We start from the raw sequence: 14458 nt of genomic DNA on the forward strand, positions 1-14458 counted from the left end.
ACTGAACTCTATTTGTCATGTGCTTTTATTCCCACACCTCCACCACTGCACGCAGTAAAAAACCTGTAGCATCCCCACTGGGCGTGCAGCACTCGCAGCAGCTAGGTGAGCCGACCCTCTACAGTAGCAAGTGGCTAATGCTAGCGGTAAAGTGCGACGATAACGAAAGTAAAAACATGACAATATTTTTGTTAAGTAAAATATTAAAATAACTAAAAGACAATGAAATATCAGAATACATGTAATACGTGTGTGTGAAATTTGTTGAGGGGGGCCCAAAAATTGTTTTTGCACTTGGACCCATGAGCTCCTAGTTACGCCACTGCTGGTATCAGTGAAAGGTACAAAATACAACATCTGTCATGGTACGGGGTTGAATCAGTGCCCATTGCATGAGTAATTAGCATATCAGTGAAGGTAGCAGAGGTCGTAATCGCTAGTCTGAGAAAGAGTCCCCATCCGGCGTTTAGTCCCGCCCCTTATCTGAACAACAGGCCAATCGTTGTTCATGTAGCCACTCAGCCTCAGCCGGCAAGGCAGAGCCGAGATTCGATACGATGTATTCGAGATCTCAGCTCTGGTGAACAGCGTGCGCTGTACCGCTGCGCCACCTGAGCGACTTTTTATTTTTTAATAAAACTAGGCTTAGCCTCTTTGGTGGCGCAGCAGTAAAACATGCTAGCACACCAGAGCTGACATTTCGAACTTGTCGGTTCAAAACTCTGCTCTGCCATCTGATTGACTTGTTGTTCATACAGGGCGGGAAGCCGGATAGGGACCTCATAACTGATGCAATTAAGACCTTTGTTGGCTGGTTGATGGCACCTGCACAGAGCTGAGGGATAATGTGGACAGGGTGTGGCTCTCTGTACACAAAGCTGATCCGCATATGAACTCGCCTTGTGCAGGTGTGACAGTCTCACTCACCTCAGTAAGAAGTGGGGATCAGCATCAGTAGAGAGTAAGCGTAATGCAATCGGGTAATTGGATACGACTAGATTGGGAGGAAAACCTAAAGTGTTTCTACATAGAGTTGATGTACAGCTTCTGTTTGTGTAATAGAGTTTCAGGCTGTATTTTTTGATGCAGCAGCAGACTGTGCTAAGTGACAATGGTTTTCTAAAATACTCTCTAAGCCCATGTGGCTATATTTATCACAGTAGCAAGACTGTGATTTTGGTGACAAGATTTTGACAACAATACAAGTTTAGTTTGGAAAATTAGCCTCACATCATTGATAACCTAAAGAAACTAACCTAAATAAGTTTTTGTATCATATACTGTATATTTTAAAGTATCTTTATGCCGACTATGCACACCACACACATGAGGGCTAGGGTCACTAAAATTAGGACTATACATACAAATGGTAGGTTAACATAAAACACATCACGTAAAATTACACAGTTCAACTTAATCCAGTCATAAACACTCACTATCCCCACAGAGCTGGTGCTGCTCTCTACAATATATACAGTGCTGAGGAATACTTTTTATCCCTTTTGGCATATTGGTCACACTTATGTTTCAGATTAGACAAGGATAATCCAAATGAACTGGTCTAACACATGATGCCACTTTCTAAAGAAATTTAAATACAGTCGTACACAGCCATTGATGAGGCCCTGGGACATCAGCACACAGTGAACGACAGTAAAAGCCATTATCCACAATTAGAGAAATTTTAATTATATATTTTTGCAAGTGTAAGACTTCAGCTGCTTAACAGGCTGTGGTCAGTCTCATCTGATTCTCCTTATGCTGCACCATACATTTCAAATAGGAGACATACACCGACCAGGAATAACATTATGCCCACTGACAGGTGAAGTGAATAACACTGATTATCTCTTCATCATGGCACCTGTTAGTTGGTGGGATATATTAGGCAGCAAGTGAACATTTTATCCTCAACGTTGATGTGTTAGAAGCAGGAAAAATGTGGGGTGTTCCCGGTCTGCAGTGGTCAGTATCTATAAAAAGTGGTCCAAGGAAGGAACAGTGGTAAACCGGTGACAGGGTCATGGCTGGCCGAGGCTCATTGATGCACGTGGGGAGCAAAGGCTGGCCCATGTGGTCTGATCCAACAGACAAGCTACTGTAGCCCAAATTGCTGAAGAGGTTAATGCTGGTTCTGATAGAAAAGTGTCAAAATACACAGTGCATCGCTGTTGCAGGGCTGTTTTGGCAGCAAAAGGGAAACCAACACAATATTAGGAAGGTGGTCATAATGTTGTGCCTGATTGGTGTATGTGTACTGCAGGCAGGCCAATCAAGCACATGCATTCTATGGGTCTGTTCAGAACCTAGTGAGCTACCTTGCTGTCTACTGCCTATCTAGGCAGCTGCCTAAGTAGCGAGGATTCTAATAAGTCATCGACATGTCAACTAACATCTCCCTCCGTGTATGGAAAATGGGTAACTTGTCACTGACAAGCTCGAATTTGCAAATAAATGACACTTTTACATGTTTATACAAATTAAAAATTAATGATAATTAATTTACATTTAAAAATAATTCGTTCCTCCGCATTCATCCGCCATATTTGTCATTTTTTGTGAGAAAAGTCATGCCACACTGAATGCTGGGATTGCCTTCACCGCTAAGACAGCATCGGACGCTCCTTCGTTATTCAGGCAAAATACCGTTCAAATTTAAGGTACCTTACTAGGCAGCATTTAAAGGCATCTAAGAACAGCCTTCTTCTCGGGAGAGTGTGTAGGATGGCGTAAAATGCTGCCTATGTAGAGAGCTCACTAGGTTTTCGAACACACCCTATGTCAACATTGCGGTATTGTCTTGCTGATATAATCATGGACTTTCTGAGAAAATGAGAGATGTCGCCTTGATGGCAGCATGTGTCTCTCTAAAATCCCAATTTACATCTCCGCATCGTTGGTACCTTCACACATGTGCAAGTCACCTATGCCATGGGCACTGGTGCACTTCCATACCATATAATGTTGGTTTTTGCACCTTTCACTGTCTCAATGTTCCTTTTCATCCTAGGCAAAGAGAACTCAATGTTTGTTTTTCCGGAAAACAAGCTGAAACATAAAGTGATCTGACCACAGCACACATTTTACTGTCTTTCAGACCATCTGAGAAGTGTTTTAGCACAAGATTGATGTACAGCTGTTTCAGGCTGTATTTCTTGATGCAGCGGTAGACTGTGTTAAGTGACATTGGTTTTCTGAAGTACTCTCTAAGCCCATATGGCTATATTGATCACAGAAGCAAGACTGTGATTTTGGTGACACGATTCTGACAACAGTACAAGTTTAGTTTCAAAATTAGCCTTAAATCCAACTAAAACAATTTACCACAGGTTAAAAGGTGTTATAACTTGCCTCTGCTTACAACTTCTCAAAATTCTTACAGCAGTCACTGTGTGGGAGAACAAAACCTGAATTTCTATAGCACTCTAGTTTAAAACTAATTGCTTTTGATGGTTGTGAAATCTGTAAAATAGCCCTAATAGATGAGTAAACAGTGTGCTGTTGGGTTCATACATCGCACGACATTTCATCACTTCAAAGCTGAACCCATAATTAGAGCACTTGAGATTTGTCCAAACATACTGACATAAAATCAAGCATCTTTTTCTCTTAATCAGTGACCAAAACATTTCCTTACATTTATCTAGACTGTAGAGATTAGACAGGAAATGAGGATGTGTTGGTCAATTTCTTATAGACTCGTCCTCAAGGGGCTTTCATCAAGATTTAGTTAGAAAGGCATTTGTAGGCTACAGCCACTGTATCTTTTCAGCAGTCAGCAGTTTGTTTTTCTCTACTGTTTGTCATATATACTCTGTTAGCTCCAATGCCTGTCTACAGTACGGTGAGTCTACCTGATATCTATGTAATTACAGTCAAGAAGGCTTTCCCAGTGAGTATATGAAATGACCCCGATTGTGCTTGACAGGGTGCCTGCGGCTAAGGGGCGTGGCGGGTGAGTGTGTGTGTGTGTGTGTGTGTATGCGTGCTGAACGGAGCCGCCAAACTGCCACAGTTTCTCCCCTGAGGAGAGGCTCTTTTCATCTCCCCGCTCACTGGCGCCTTTGCAAACCTCAGATTGTCTGTGAAATCACCCTGCTTAATAAACGCTGAGGCCTCTTGGGAACGGCAATCTCATAGAATCTCACCCTGCAGCTTTGTGTGCATGCTACACACACATAATCACATTCATGCAAAAACTTAGACCAGTCTAACAGGCAGCTGATTGCCTTCTTAACTTTTCATTACAAGTGAAGGGTGATGTTTATTTTGAGTGTAATTATCTAAATGCACTAAGTGTCATGGTTAAGAAACAATTCCCATGTTGGCACAGGCCCAAAAGTAATTAGTCTCCCTTAAGTGCCTTTATTACATGTACTGCATATTGGAATGGCTGTGAGCATTCACAGGCTAGAACAGAATAATATGTTCAATGACAGACAAAGTATGTTTTCTGTTCTGCCTGAGTAAAAATGGATTTTCTTCGGAAGTGGGATTGTGAGCCTAAAGAATAAAAACATCAGCTCAACGATGGAACAAATCTTTCAAAGCATTATAGCACTTGTGAATACATTGCTAGCTCTTGCAATGCATTGTTATTTATTATTAAGCTAATTTGATCACAGGCATATAACATGACAGCCTTAGACAGGTATAGACAGAATGACACTATATATAATTATTATCTATAAAACAGGCCACATATTAAATTACATTTACCGAAATATGTTGTTGCTGCATTTCATAGTAAGAAATGAACAACAAAAAATGAATTGTGACTGATCAAAAGTAAATTACAAATACACTAATTTGCCACTTTATTAGAAACACAATACTAGTAATTGTTAAGACAAGTTATTTTTAGAACATCCTCAGTTCATTGTGACATTCCTTTAAAATGTTGGTCTGTATTGACATGACTGCTTTAGTTAATGCTTTAGTTGCTCTTAGGTTATTGAAGTATGATCAACTTATGTTCAAGGCACCAGCACATTATTAGGCTGGAAATAGCTATGAATGAGATTGTGAATATAAAGGGATGGTAAAAAAATAATCTTTTGTGGCATTTAAATGATATTAGAGAGCTTAATGTATGCCCAAGAATACTTTTCCCCACACCCTAACATCTAGTATGGTAAAAATGACAACAGCTATCTACAGTTTATGGTAAGCAATTAGATCATTTATTGTGTTTTCTGGTATAAGAAATTCAATTTAAACATTTTAAAGAATTATTTAAACATAAAAAATGACATAGGAATTTACTTCAATTTACTGTATTTTAGACTAACATTTTAATTTGAACATAATCATTAATTAAAATATAATGATAAAATTTCATATTTAATTATTTTTGTCTTGATTAATTTCAAATATGCAAAAATTCAAAATATTATTTTTATTTAATTCCAATTACAACTTTTTTATACTAATTAATACATTTCAAAGTATGTTTAGTTTTTGTTTCAAAATGAAATTATTAACAAAAGAAAATCATTTAAATATATATAGATTTGAAAAAGTTTTTAATAAAACTTTAAGTAAAGCATTAAATAATTTAATAAGTAAAATTGTAATCTACATAATATATTATTATTTCTAATTCAATTCATTAATTCTCATTGTCTGTTTTACCACCGCTTTATCCAATACAGGGTCATGGTGGGTCCAATTCACTGGGCGAGAGGTAGTAAACACCCTGGACAGATTGGCAAACACACTCACAAACACACACACACACACACACACTTATACCTCGGGAAAATTTTGTATCTCAACTTAACCTAACTGCATGTCTTTGGACTGTGGAAGGAAACCGGAGCTACCGGAGGAAACACAGGGAGATCATGCGAACTCCCCACAGAAAGGACCCGGGCTGCTACATCTGGGAATTGAACCCAGGACGTTCTTTCTGTGGGGCAACAAAACTACCCACCGGGCCTACCCATCTGTTATTTCTAATTCAATTTAAATAAATATTAGCTTCATTACAAAAAAAGTAAAATAAATATTTAATCTTAATTTCTGCAGCAGTAAGAAAAAAAATATTAGTTAAAAGTGTAATTATAAATAAAAAACTAAATAAAAAAAACTACAAATCATTATTTCGTCAGTTTTTACATATTGAATTTAAAGTTTTATATGAAAAAGAAATAAATGTCTTGTCATAAGTATTGTAGTTTCCACTGATTATTTTTTATAGATTTAAATATTTTATTTTATTATTTTTTTGAGTTTTGCAAAAATAAGGTATGCTATGTTAATGTGTTTATAATTTAAGGCTAAAGGGAATTATTTTATTTAAATCCTGTTTAACACTAAAGTCACTTCTTAAACGTCAACGTACTAATTACTAACATTAACAAGCCAATCAGAAGTGCTCAAGCGGCGCGTGGCTTTCTGGCTGCAGATCAGCTCGTGTTCCTATTGGTTAAAAGTTTGGGCCCATCTCCGCACTACTGGTTAGTATCGGGTTAAAGGCTAGTTGTTTCTGAGACCGGTGTGATTGACTGCAGCGGAAACTCGATACTGAATGAAAGCTGCGCTGTCCGGCACTAACACAGAGAGAAGCGCAGCGGACGCGGAGAGGCGGTGATGGAGGAACGCAAACCTCACGCTCCGAGTCTCTCCTTCAGCGTGGAGTCACTTATAGCCAGTGACAGAAACGGCAAGGAGCGAAGCCACAGTAACGAGGACGCGTGTGTGATTACGTTCAATAAAACTCAGGTCTCGTCTTGCCAAAACATGGAGGAGGTGAGACAACTGTTCACCCATACTTCACTCAAATCCGAGTCTCCGGAGATAGACGAGTTAACTACTGCATGGGTTGCAAACTCTACATACTCACACTCACGTAAGTTTAATACCATTTATAACTTTAAATCTTTAAATGAATAGTCATTTACAATATGTATTGTGTATCTTAATGATATACATGTGCTGAATGTGCAGAATTTACTATGGCGAGTCTCGAGTGTGATGTGACTCGCTCGCTTTTATAAAGTTTTAATACTAAACTACTATAAAACTGAACTAATACTGTCTAAGTTAATAAAATATCTCTAAAGTTATATTTTAGTCATTTTTACCCTGGTGCTTCATGTAATAAAACTATTATGTTCTGTCCGTAGGGGTTAGTAATGTTCCATCAAGTTTACTTTCACCTAAGGTCATAGTATTGCGTATATTGTTATTGTTTAAGTGACCCTAAAAATGTAATTAATGTAAAGTCCTTATTTTGATCAGTCAAATCCCAGTACCTACTTCCAATATCCAGTATATACACTGGACAGAATGTGACACGAATCCATCTAGCACCAGTTAAATTTTACACTACCTTAGTCCCTTCATGGTGTAGTGTTTTGTTTACTTCTTATAAAATGTCCTAAAAATGTTTAAAACTAATTTATCTTCAATTGTGTAACACAAATCAATGCAATTACAGACTCACTAAGATATGTTAGCATTACAGAATACAAAACCATAAGAATTTGATGACAAACACTTTTACTACAGTACTGAAGTAATTATAAGTTTAAGTTCGGATAAGTTGATAATACTTTGATATAAACACCCATAGCAAGACCTTACAACAGCTTTAAAAGAAAGAAAATCCATAATGATCAATTATTTAATATCTAAATTTTTTTTATATCTATATATCTACATTCAACTTTTGACAAACTCTACATAAAGGCTATAATTGAAGTTATATGGGTTATAACACCTATAGATATTCATAACAATCAATTGAATCTGCAGGATTTAGTAGTGTTAAGAGGGACTATATTCTTGAGATTTGTGTTTCAAACTTTTCTAACACATTGTCTTAATAGAATTAATCGTTTTACAATCGTAACTATGCATCGCATAGTTTTTAGATTTACCCTGGATCAAATGTACTTGTACAAGTCGTAATAACACACTGCACAAAATAAATTACATGTTCTATTATCCCTAGTGAACTCAAGTAATTTCATTTTTGTGTCATGTAATTCCATTCTACAGGCCAAGTTAGTCCACAGTGCACGCTGCGCAAGCACAAGTCCAACCGCAAGCCACGGACGCCATTTACGACAGCACAGCTTCTGGCACTCGAACGAAAGTTTCGACAGAAGCAGTACCTGTCCATCGCAGAGCGTGCCGAGTTCTCCAGCTCGCTAACGCTCACCGAGACCCAGGTAAAGATCTGGTTCCAGAACCGACGGGCCAAGGCTAAGCGGCTGCATGAGGCTGAGCTTGAGAAACTCAAACTGGCTGTAAAGCCTCCACTGACAGCGTGCCCACCTTTTACTCTGGCACTGCCTGTCGGACAGCCACTATACAGTAACTCTTATCCTTACCAAAGGCCTTTGGTGCCTGTTTCTCCCATCGGAGTATATGGAACACCGCTGGGCTACGGAGTCTATCACCTGGCATGATCGGTTGTGATTGGGAAGTCTAAGTGTGGATGCAGCAGCACACAGTATGGAATGGATTTTTCTTCCTGAATGGATCTTAAAAGTGCCTCACATGGAAAGGATTTATTGACTGACAAACTTGGTATTATTACTGTGTGGGTATACATTTATAGCTATTTTTGTATATATGTTTTTTATTGATGTCTTGTGTACAGAAAGTGTTGTTTACTTGCCTTAGTGTAATATATTAAATAATTCTTAGACAAAATACTGACTTGGCAATAAGATTTCTGTGATTTATGTTTACTTCATATCACAAACCCTAAAGTTACATGTTATTTTTCAATATTTGTTTTTGGATTGTAACTAGAAACACTGTGTGCCAAATTGCTCACAAAAACCAATATACTGCCCTAAGAACTGTGATAGCTTATTAAAAAAATTACATTTTCCCAAAAAATATGTAATTTTACCTTCCCATTTTGTACAGATAATATGTAAATAAGATTGTCAATGTTATTTTTTCAATTAAGAATAAATTTATTATGTATTATTACTAAACTGTAAGTGTAATAATTACTATTTTTTCATGTTTAAAAGGGTCTTAAGAAAGTTTTGGTCCAGCTATGGGTATGGTCCACAATGCAGGATTAAGTGCTTAATTTAGATTTCTTTTTTACCTGCAGTGTAAACTGTAGACAATATTTTTAGTAAGTAATGTGTGAGCATCAGAATCTCTATGCTTAATGATGGAGGGCTGAACACTATACTTCTGTCGAACATATTTTTATATATATTAGAGTTTATATATGTAGAGCTGGCTATTAATGGTATTTTTTAGAAATTAGGAATACATTAATTACATTGGGATACATTAATTAATAAACAATTACATTGTTTATTACTATGTAGTATGTTGTACTCCGTCTTGGCCATGAGTATACATACAGAGTAAAGTTATTTGACATGTAAGGCTAGACAGAAAACTGGAAATTCTGTGATGCAGAATTTTGTTTTAGTTTTGTTGCAGTTCTGCACTGGGTAACATTTTTTTTGTATATCTATCCATGATTATGTGTTTTAAGTAATTTATGTTGAAGAGGAATTTAAAACGTATGGCCAACTAGAAAGGTTTTTAATGGGACAGCAACAGACTTATATCTACTGTATATCTATCTATATCTAATATCTTATATTTGCCAAAATGTTGTTCCTCCTGTAAGCTTTTAAAAAAAGGGTCACATCATAAATATGTCACACAGAGTAAAAAGGCATTTTCCAATGTCACAGATGGATTTGTAAAGTACTGTATAAAGCAATATGTAAGTTAAAATGCTATCCATGATTATATGTTTTAATTGATTTATGTCAAAGATGAATTTACGTACGGCCAACTAGGAAGCTTTTTAATGAGACAGCAACAGCCCCTTTTGATTATTTTTTAAAAACGTTTCTCTGGCTGTAAGCATTTTATAATAGGGGTCGCATCATAAATGTCACACATAGTAAAAAGGCATTTTTTTTCTATATCACAGGTAGATTTATAATGTATAAAGCAATATGTAAGTTAAAATGCAATTCTATAGACCCACATACATGTTGCATGTTTCTTACACTGAATGAATTTAACATCCACAGCAGCCATAAGTATTTTGCCCAATTAACTTTAACTTAAATAACTGCTTGCCCCATACTAAACACTACGATTTATTATTAGCTTCTTCAACTCGGAGTTGAATTTATCATACCATTAATAACAAGTTATCCAGCTACTAAAGCAGTCAAGGCCACCCCACACCATTTTTTGAACCTTGCATAGTGTTCCTGTACAACAAATGTGATGGTAAACTAGATAAGAAAGAATGACTTTTTACACGGATGTAGATTAACAAATGCCTAACTGTGTTTAATTAGCTCTTTTAACTTATTAATTAAATTTGGTTAATTCAGTTATTAAATCAGTAAATCAATAAATTTATAGGCTGGTAAATTACCTTGTTCCTTAAATTAAAGAACTTATTTTCTATTTTGTTTTACTGAAGTTCTTAATATGTTATATTTTTTTTGATGTCTGAAGTTGTTTAGTGTAAAGACAATAACAAAGACATTCAGAAAGCAAGCAATTAATATTGCACAAAACTATACAAAATGTACTATGGCCTAAATAGGCTGTACATTCAAACAGATTTAGCTATAGTACATATTTTACATTTAAATAATTTAAATACAGTGGACCCTTGACTTACGAATTTAATTGGTTCCAAAGGGTTGTTCTTAAGTCAAAATGTTTGTTAGTTAAACCTATTTTTCCCATAAGATATAATGTAAATAGAATTAATCTGTGCCAGACCTTCCTAACCCCACCCCCTTACCCCTAACCTTTCTAATGTCTTAAATGGTCTTTTTTGTTATAAATACAAGTATATTTTCCCTTAAATCTTAAATAATATAATAGACATTCCTGTAATAAACAATAATACACAGTAGTACAGTACATAAAAAACATCACATTTCAGTACAGTACGTGTGCTGTACCATACACCATAATAAATGTCCTTTTTTATATAAAATGTATCTACCAGAAACAACAATAACTCTCATATTTCTCTATTATTTCCTTCTTTATTTCAATAGTGGTGTATTTTGGAGGTGTAATTGCACAAAAGAAAGAATACTTTACTCAGCCGAATTCCTTCTCCTCTCTCACTCACTGTCCCCTCTGTCTGATACACAGTGACAGCTACTGGCAGGAGTAATTATACAACAACAAATGTAATAGATTTGTTCATTTTCTCAACACTGTGCTTCCTCTGCACCTTCTTTGGGGACATTTTAATATTGAATTTAACAAAATATAAAGGAAACACCGGAAAAACACCGTCCGCTGTCCGAATGTTCGCTCACTGTATATATGCACACACACATATATATATATATATATATATAGAGAGAGAGAGAGAGAGAGAGAGAGAGAGAGAGAGAGAGAGAGAGAGAGAGACAGTTGGAGTCAACTTGTTTGTGACGTCACGTGTTTCGCGAATTTCTGTTCGTAATCCGAAATTTGTTCGTACGTTACGTTGAAAGAGATCGTTCGTAACCCGAAATGTTCGTATGGTAAACCGTTCGTAACTCAAGGGTCTACTGTAATTAGGCATAAGTACAGCTTTTGCCCAGAATAACTATAAAACATATCATGGTGCAGTGAGTCTACTACAAGTCGTGTAGGATTGTGGAATGAGTGAGATTATGAAATAAAATGGGTAATAATTCAGATTGTTTATTGTATAAGAGTATATTGTGTGTTGGCCGTGACTATACAGTAAAATAATGAACTGTTAGATTAACGTGACCGATGTGTGCGGTAAGACGTCAAGTCAGCTACTCGTAGCTTTGCCATTCAAATCTTGTCCACTGAGCCTTCTGTCAAATGTCATAGTTTGTCAGCTTTTGTTCTAATTTCAGAGGGTGAATTAGTAGGAATCTAGAACTTAGCATTTTAAAAATTTTTTGCAATATAATCAAACAACTGTAGACATCACTGACCTGCAGGCTGCAACATGAAGCTTTCTGAACATACTCGGCATTTTTTAAGGTCGTTTCCTAATAGCGAACATTAATGCTTAGAATTAATTCCTTTATGAAAGTAAATAAATAAGCATGTTCATGCTAATAAGATGGGTTCTAAAGCTGGTCAGTTTTGATACTTGTGCTTGATATTTCATAAACTTGTTAATAGACTATGTCATGGACCATTCCACAGAATCTAGTAACACACATAATTAACTACATAGAATGTATATTTGTCAATCTCAGGCAACTTTGTTTAATTTTTACAAGGTTTCTAAGTGGAAGATGGTTCTATATTAGTAACTAGGGATGAAACGATACTGGGTTCACGATATGATTTTTTCCAGATTTTTTTAAACAAAATTAAATTGAAGACAAATTCCTTTTGAAGACAAAAGTTTCCTTTTATTATTTCTCTTAAAAAATGAAATAAAATTCATCTAAATAATGAATGCCCTTTTATTTCTGAGGTAGGTACGAACTATGCAAAACAATGCTGCACATTTCCCTTTCTGAGTAAAAAAAAAACTGAAATGGAATTTTAAAACCAATCCCACATTATATAAATAAATGAATAATACAAATAAAGAAAGTATCCTCACATGAATAAATTTGGCTGGAAAATCCTGTACAACTCTGTGTAGTGATGTCAACCAGGCGAGGTGAATAGCGCTAGTGCCCTCTGCTGTTTAAAGTGAATATCGAATTCATTTTACATGAATTACCGATTCGAATAGTGGCACATGCACACCGATTTTTAACTGCCTTGTGGTGCATTGTTACATCCCTATTAGTAACATAACTGAAAGTAACAGGACTGAGTATTAGTAGAATTAGTAAATACATGAAATATAGCGGCATGGAGTTCATGCTAAAAGCATGATGAGAAATAAACAAAAAGCAGCTAAGAAAAAATGTAGGTAATAGGAATGTACGTTGAGATTAATCTTCTCAGTCAGAGTAACAAAATTATCAAACATACTGGGGAAGAAGAAAGAACTTACTTTTGGTCATCCCTTAGGCTTCAGTAGATACAGATAATGTCAATTTCTGTTGAAAATGTGGGACATGACTAAAACGTGTATTTTATCTACATTATTATAAAGTTCTTATGGAAAATAAAGATTACAAACATAGATGGGATATGAAGTCACCAAACAATGCAATTTTTGAGAGATTTTACTCATTATATTTCATTGTAAAGTGTCGTGTTCAAGAGTTGGGGAAAAATATTATCTATATACACTGATCAGCCATAACATTAAAACCACCTCCTTGTTTCTACACTCACTGTCCATTTTATGAGCTCCACTTACCATATAGGAGCACTTTGAAGTTCTACAATTACTAACTGTAGTCCATCTGTTTCTCTACATACTTTTTAGCCTGCTTTCACCATGTTCTTCAATGGTCAGGACCACCACAGAGCAGGTATTATTTGGGTGGTGGATCATTCTCAGCACTGCAGTGACACTGACATGGTGGTGGTGTATTAGTGTGTCTGTTCTAGTATGAGTGGATCAGACACCGCAGCGCTGCTGGAGTTTTTAAATACCGTGTCCACTCACTGTCCACTCTATTAGACACTCCTAACTAGTTGGTTCATCTTGTAGATGTAAAGTCAGAGACGATCGCTCAGCTATTGCTGCTGTTTGAGTTGGTCATCTTCTAGACCTTCATTAGTGGTCACAGGATGCTGCCTACGGGACGCTGTTGGCTGGATATTTTAGGTTGGTGGACTATTCTCAGTCCAGCAGTGACAGTGAGGTGTTTAAAAACTCCATCAGCATTGCTGTGTCTTATCCACTCATACCAGCACAACACACACTAACACACCACCACCATGTCAGTGTCACTGCAGTGCTGAGAATGATCCACCACCCAAATAATACCTACTCTGTAGTGGTCTTGGGAAAGTCCTGACTATTTAAGAACAGCATAAAAGGGGGCTAACAAAGCATGCAGAAAAACAGATGGACTACAGTTAGTTATTGTAGAACTACAAAGTGCTTCTATATGGTAAGTGGAGCCGATAAAATGGACAGTGAGTGTAGAAACAAGGAGGTGGTTTTAATGTTATTAACATGGCGGGGCCAGTGATAGCTCAGTGGTTAAGGTACTGGGCTAGCAAACAGAAGGTTGCCGGTTCAAGCCCCGCCACCACCAAGTTGCCACTGTTGGGTCCCTGAGCAAGCGTCTGCTAAATGCTGAAAACGTAAATGTAAAATGTTATGGCTGATCGGTGTATAATGTGTGTATAATGTCCTGGTGATGGAAATTGCACAGATTTGGTGGAATGGCCCTTGTTTTTTATTCATTTATTTTTATTTATTGTTTATACGTCATATTTAATTTACCTAATGTTTGTTACGGCATCCAAATTAAATGAGCTTGTCATTTGTCAGAAATGATTTTCATAGCATTAATATTTTAGAATATAAAGTTATACTTCAGATTATAATGTTTAGTAAATTATAAAGTAAGTTAATACT

The 14458-nt window shown here is 36.3% G+C and overlaps 1 protein-coding gene across 1 annotated transcript; it reads left to right on the forward strand.

Annotated features, from left to right (window-relative positions):
• Positions 1 to 6585: 6585 nt before the first annotated feature.
• msx2b (muscle segment homeobox 2b) lies at positions 6586 to 8588 on the forward strand. The gene is made up of 2 exons (XM_063011899.1): positions 6586 to 6853; positions 8008 to 8588. Exons 1-2 carry the CDS (start codon positions 6595 to 6597, stop codon positions 8418 to 8420), a joined length of 672 nt encoding a protein of 223 aa, XP_062867969.1. The 5' UTR covers positions 6586 to 6594; the 3' UTR covers positions 8421 to 8588.
• The last annotated feature ends 5870 nt before the right edge of the window (positions 8589 to 14458 follow it).

Source organism: Trichomycterus rosablanca, chromosome 16 (assembly GCF_030014385.1).
Source record: "Trichomycterus rosablanca isolate fTriRos1 chromosome 16, fTriRos1.hap1, whole genome shotgun sequence".
Taxonomy (NCBI): domain Eukaryota; kingdom Metazoa; phylum Chordata; class Actinopteri; order Siluriformes; family Trichomycteridae; genus Trichomycterus; species Trichomycterus rosablanca.

Bases quoted from the DNA above. Each gene is read 5' to 3' on its own strand.
- msx2b (XM_063011899.1), top strand. From the start codon at position 6,595: ATGGAGGAACGCAAACCTCACGCTCCGAGTCTCTCCTTCAGCGTGGAG. The intron at 6,854-8,007 runs GTAAGTTTAATA...TCCATTCTACAG, and splicing joins CTCTACATACTCACACTCAC to GCCAAGTTAGTCCACAGTGC.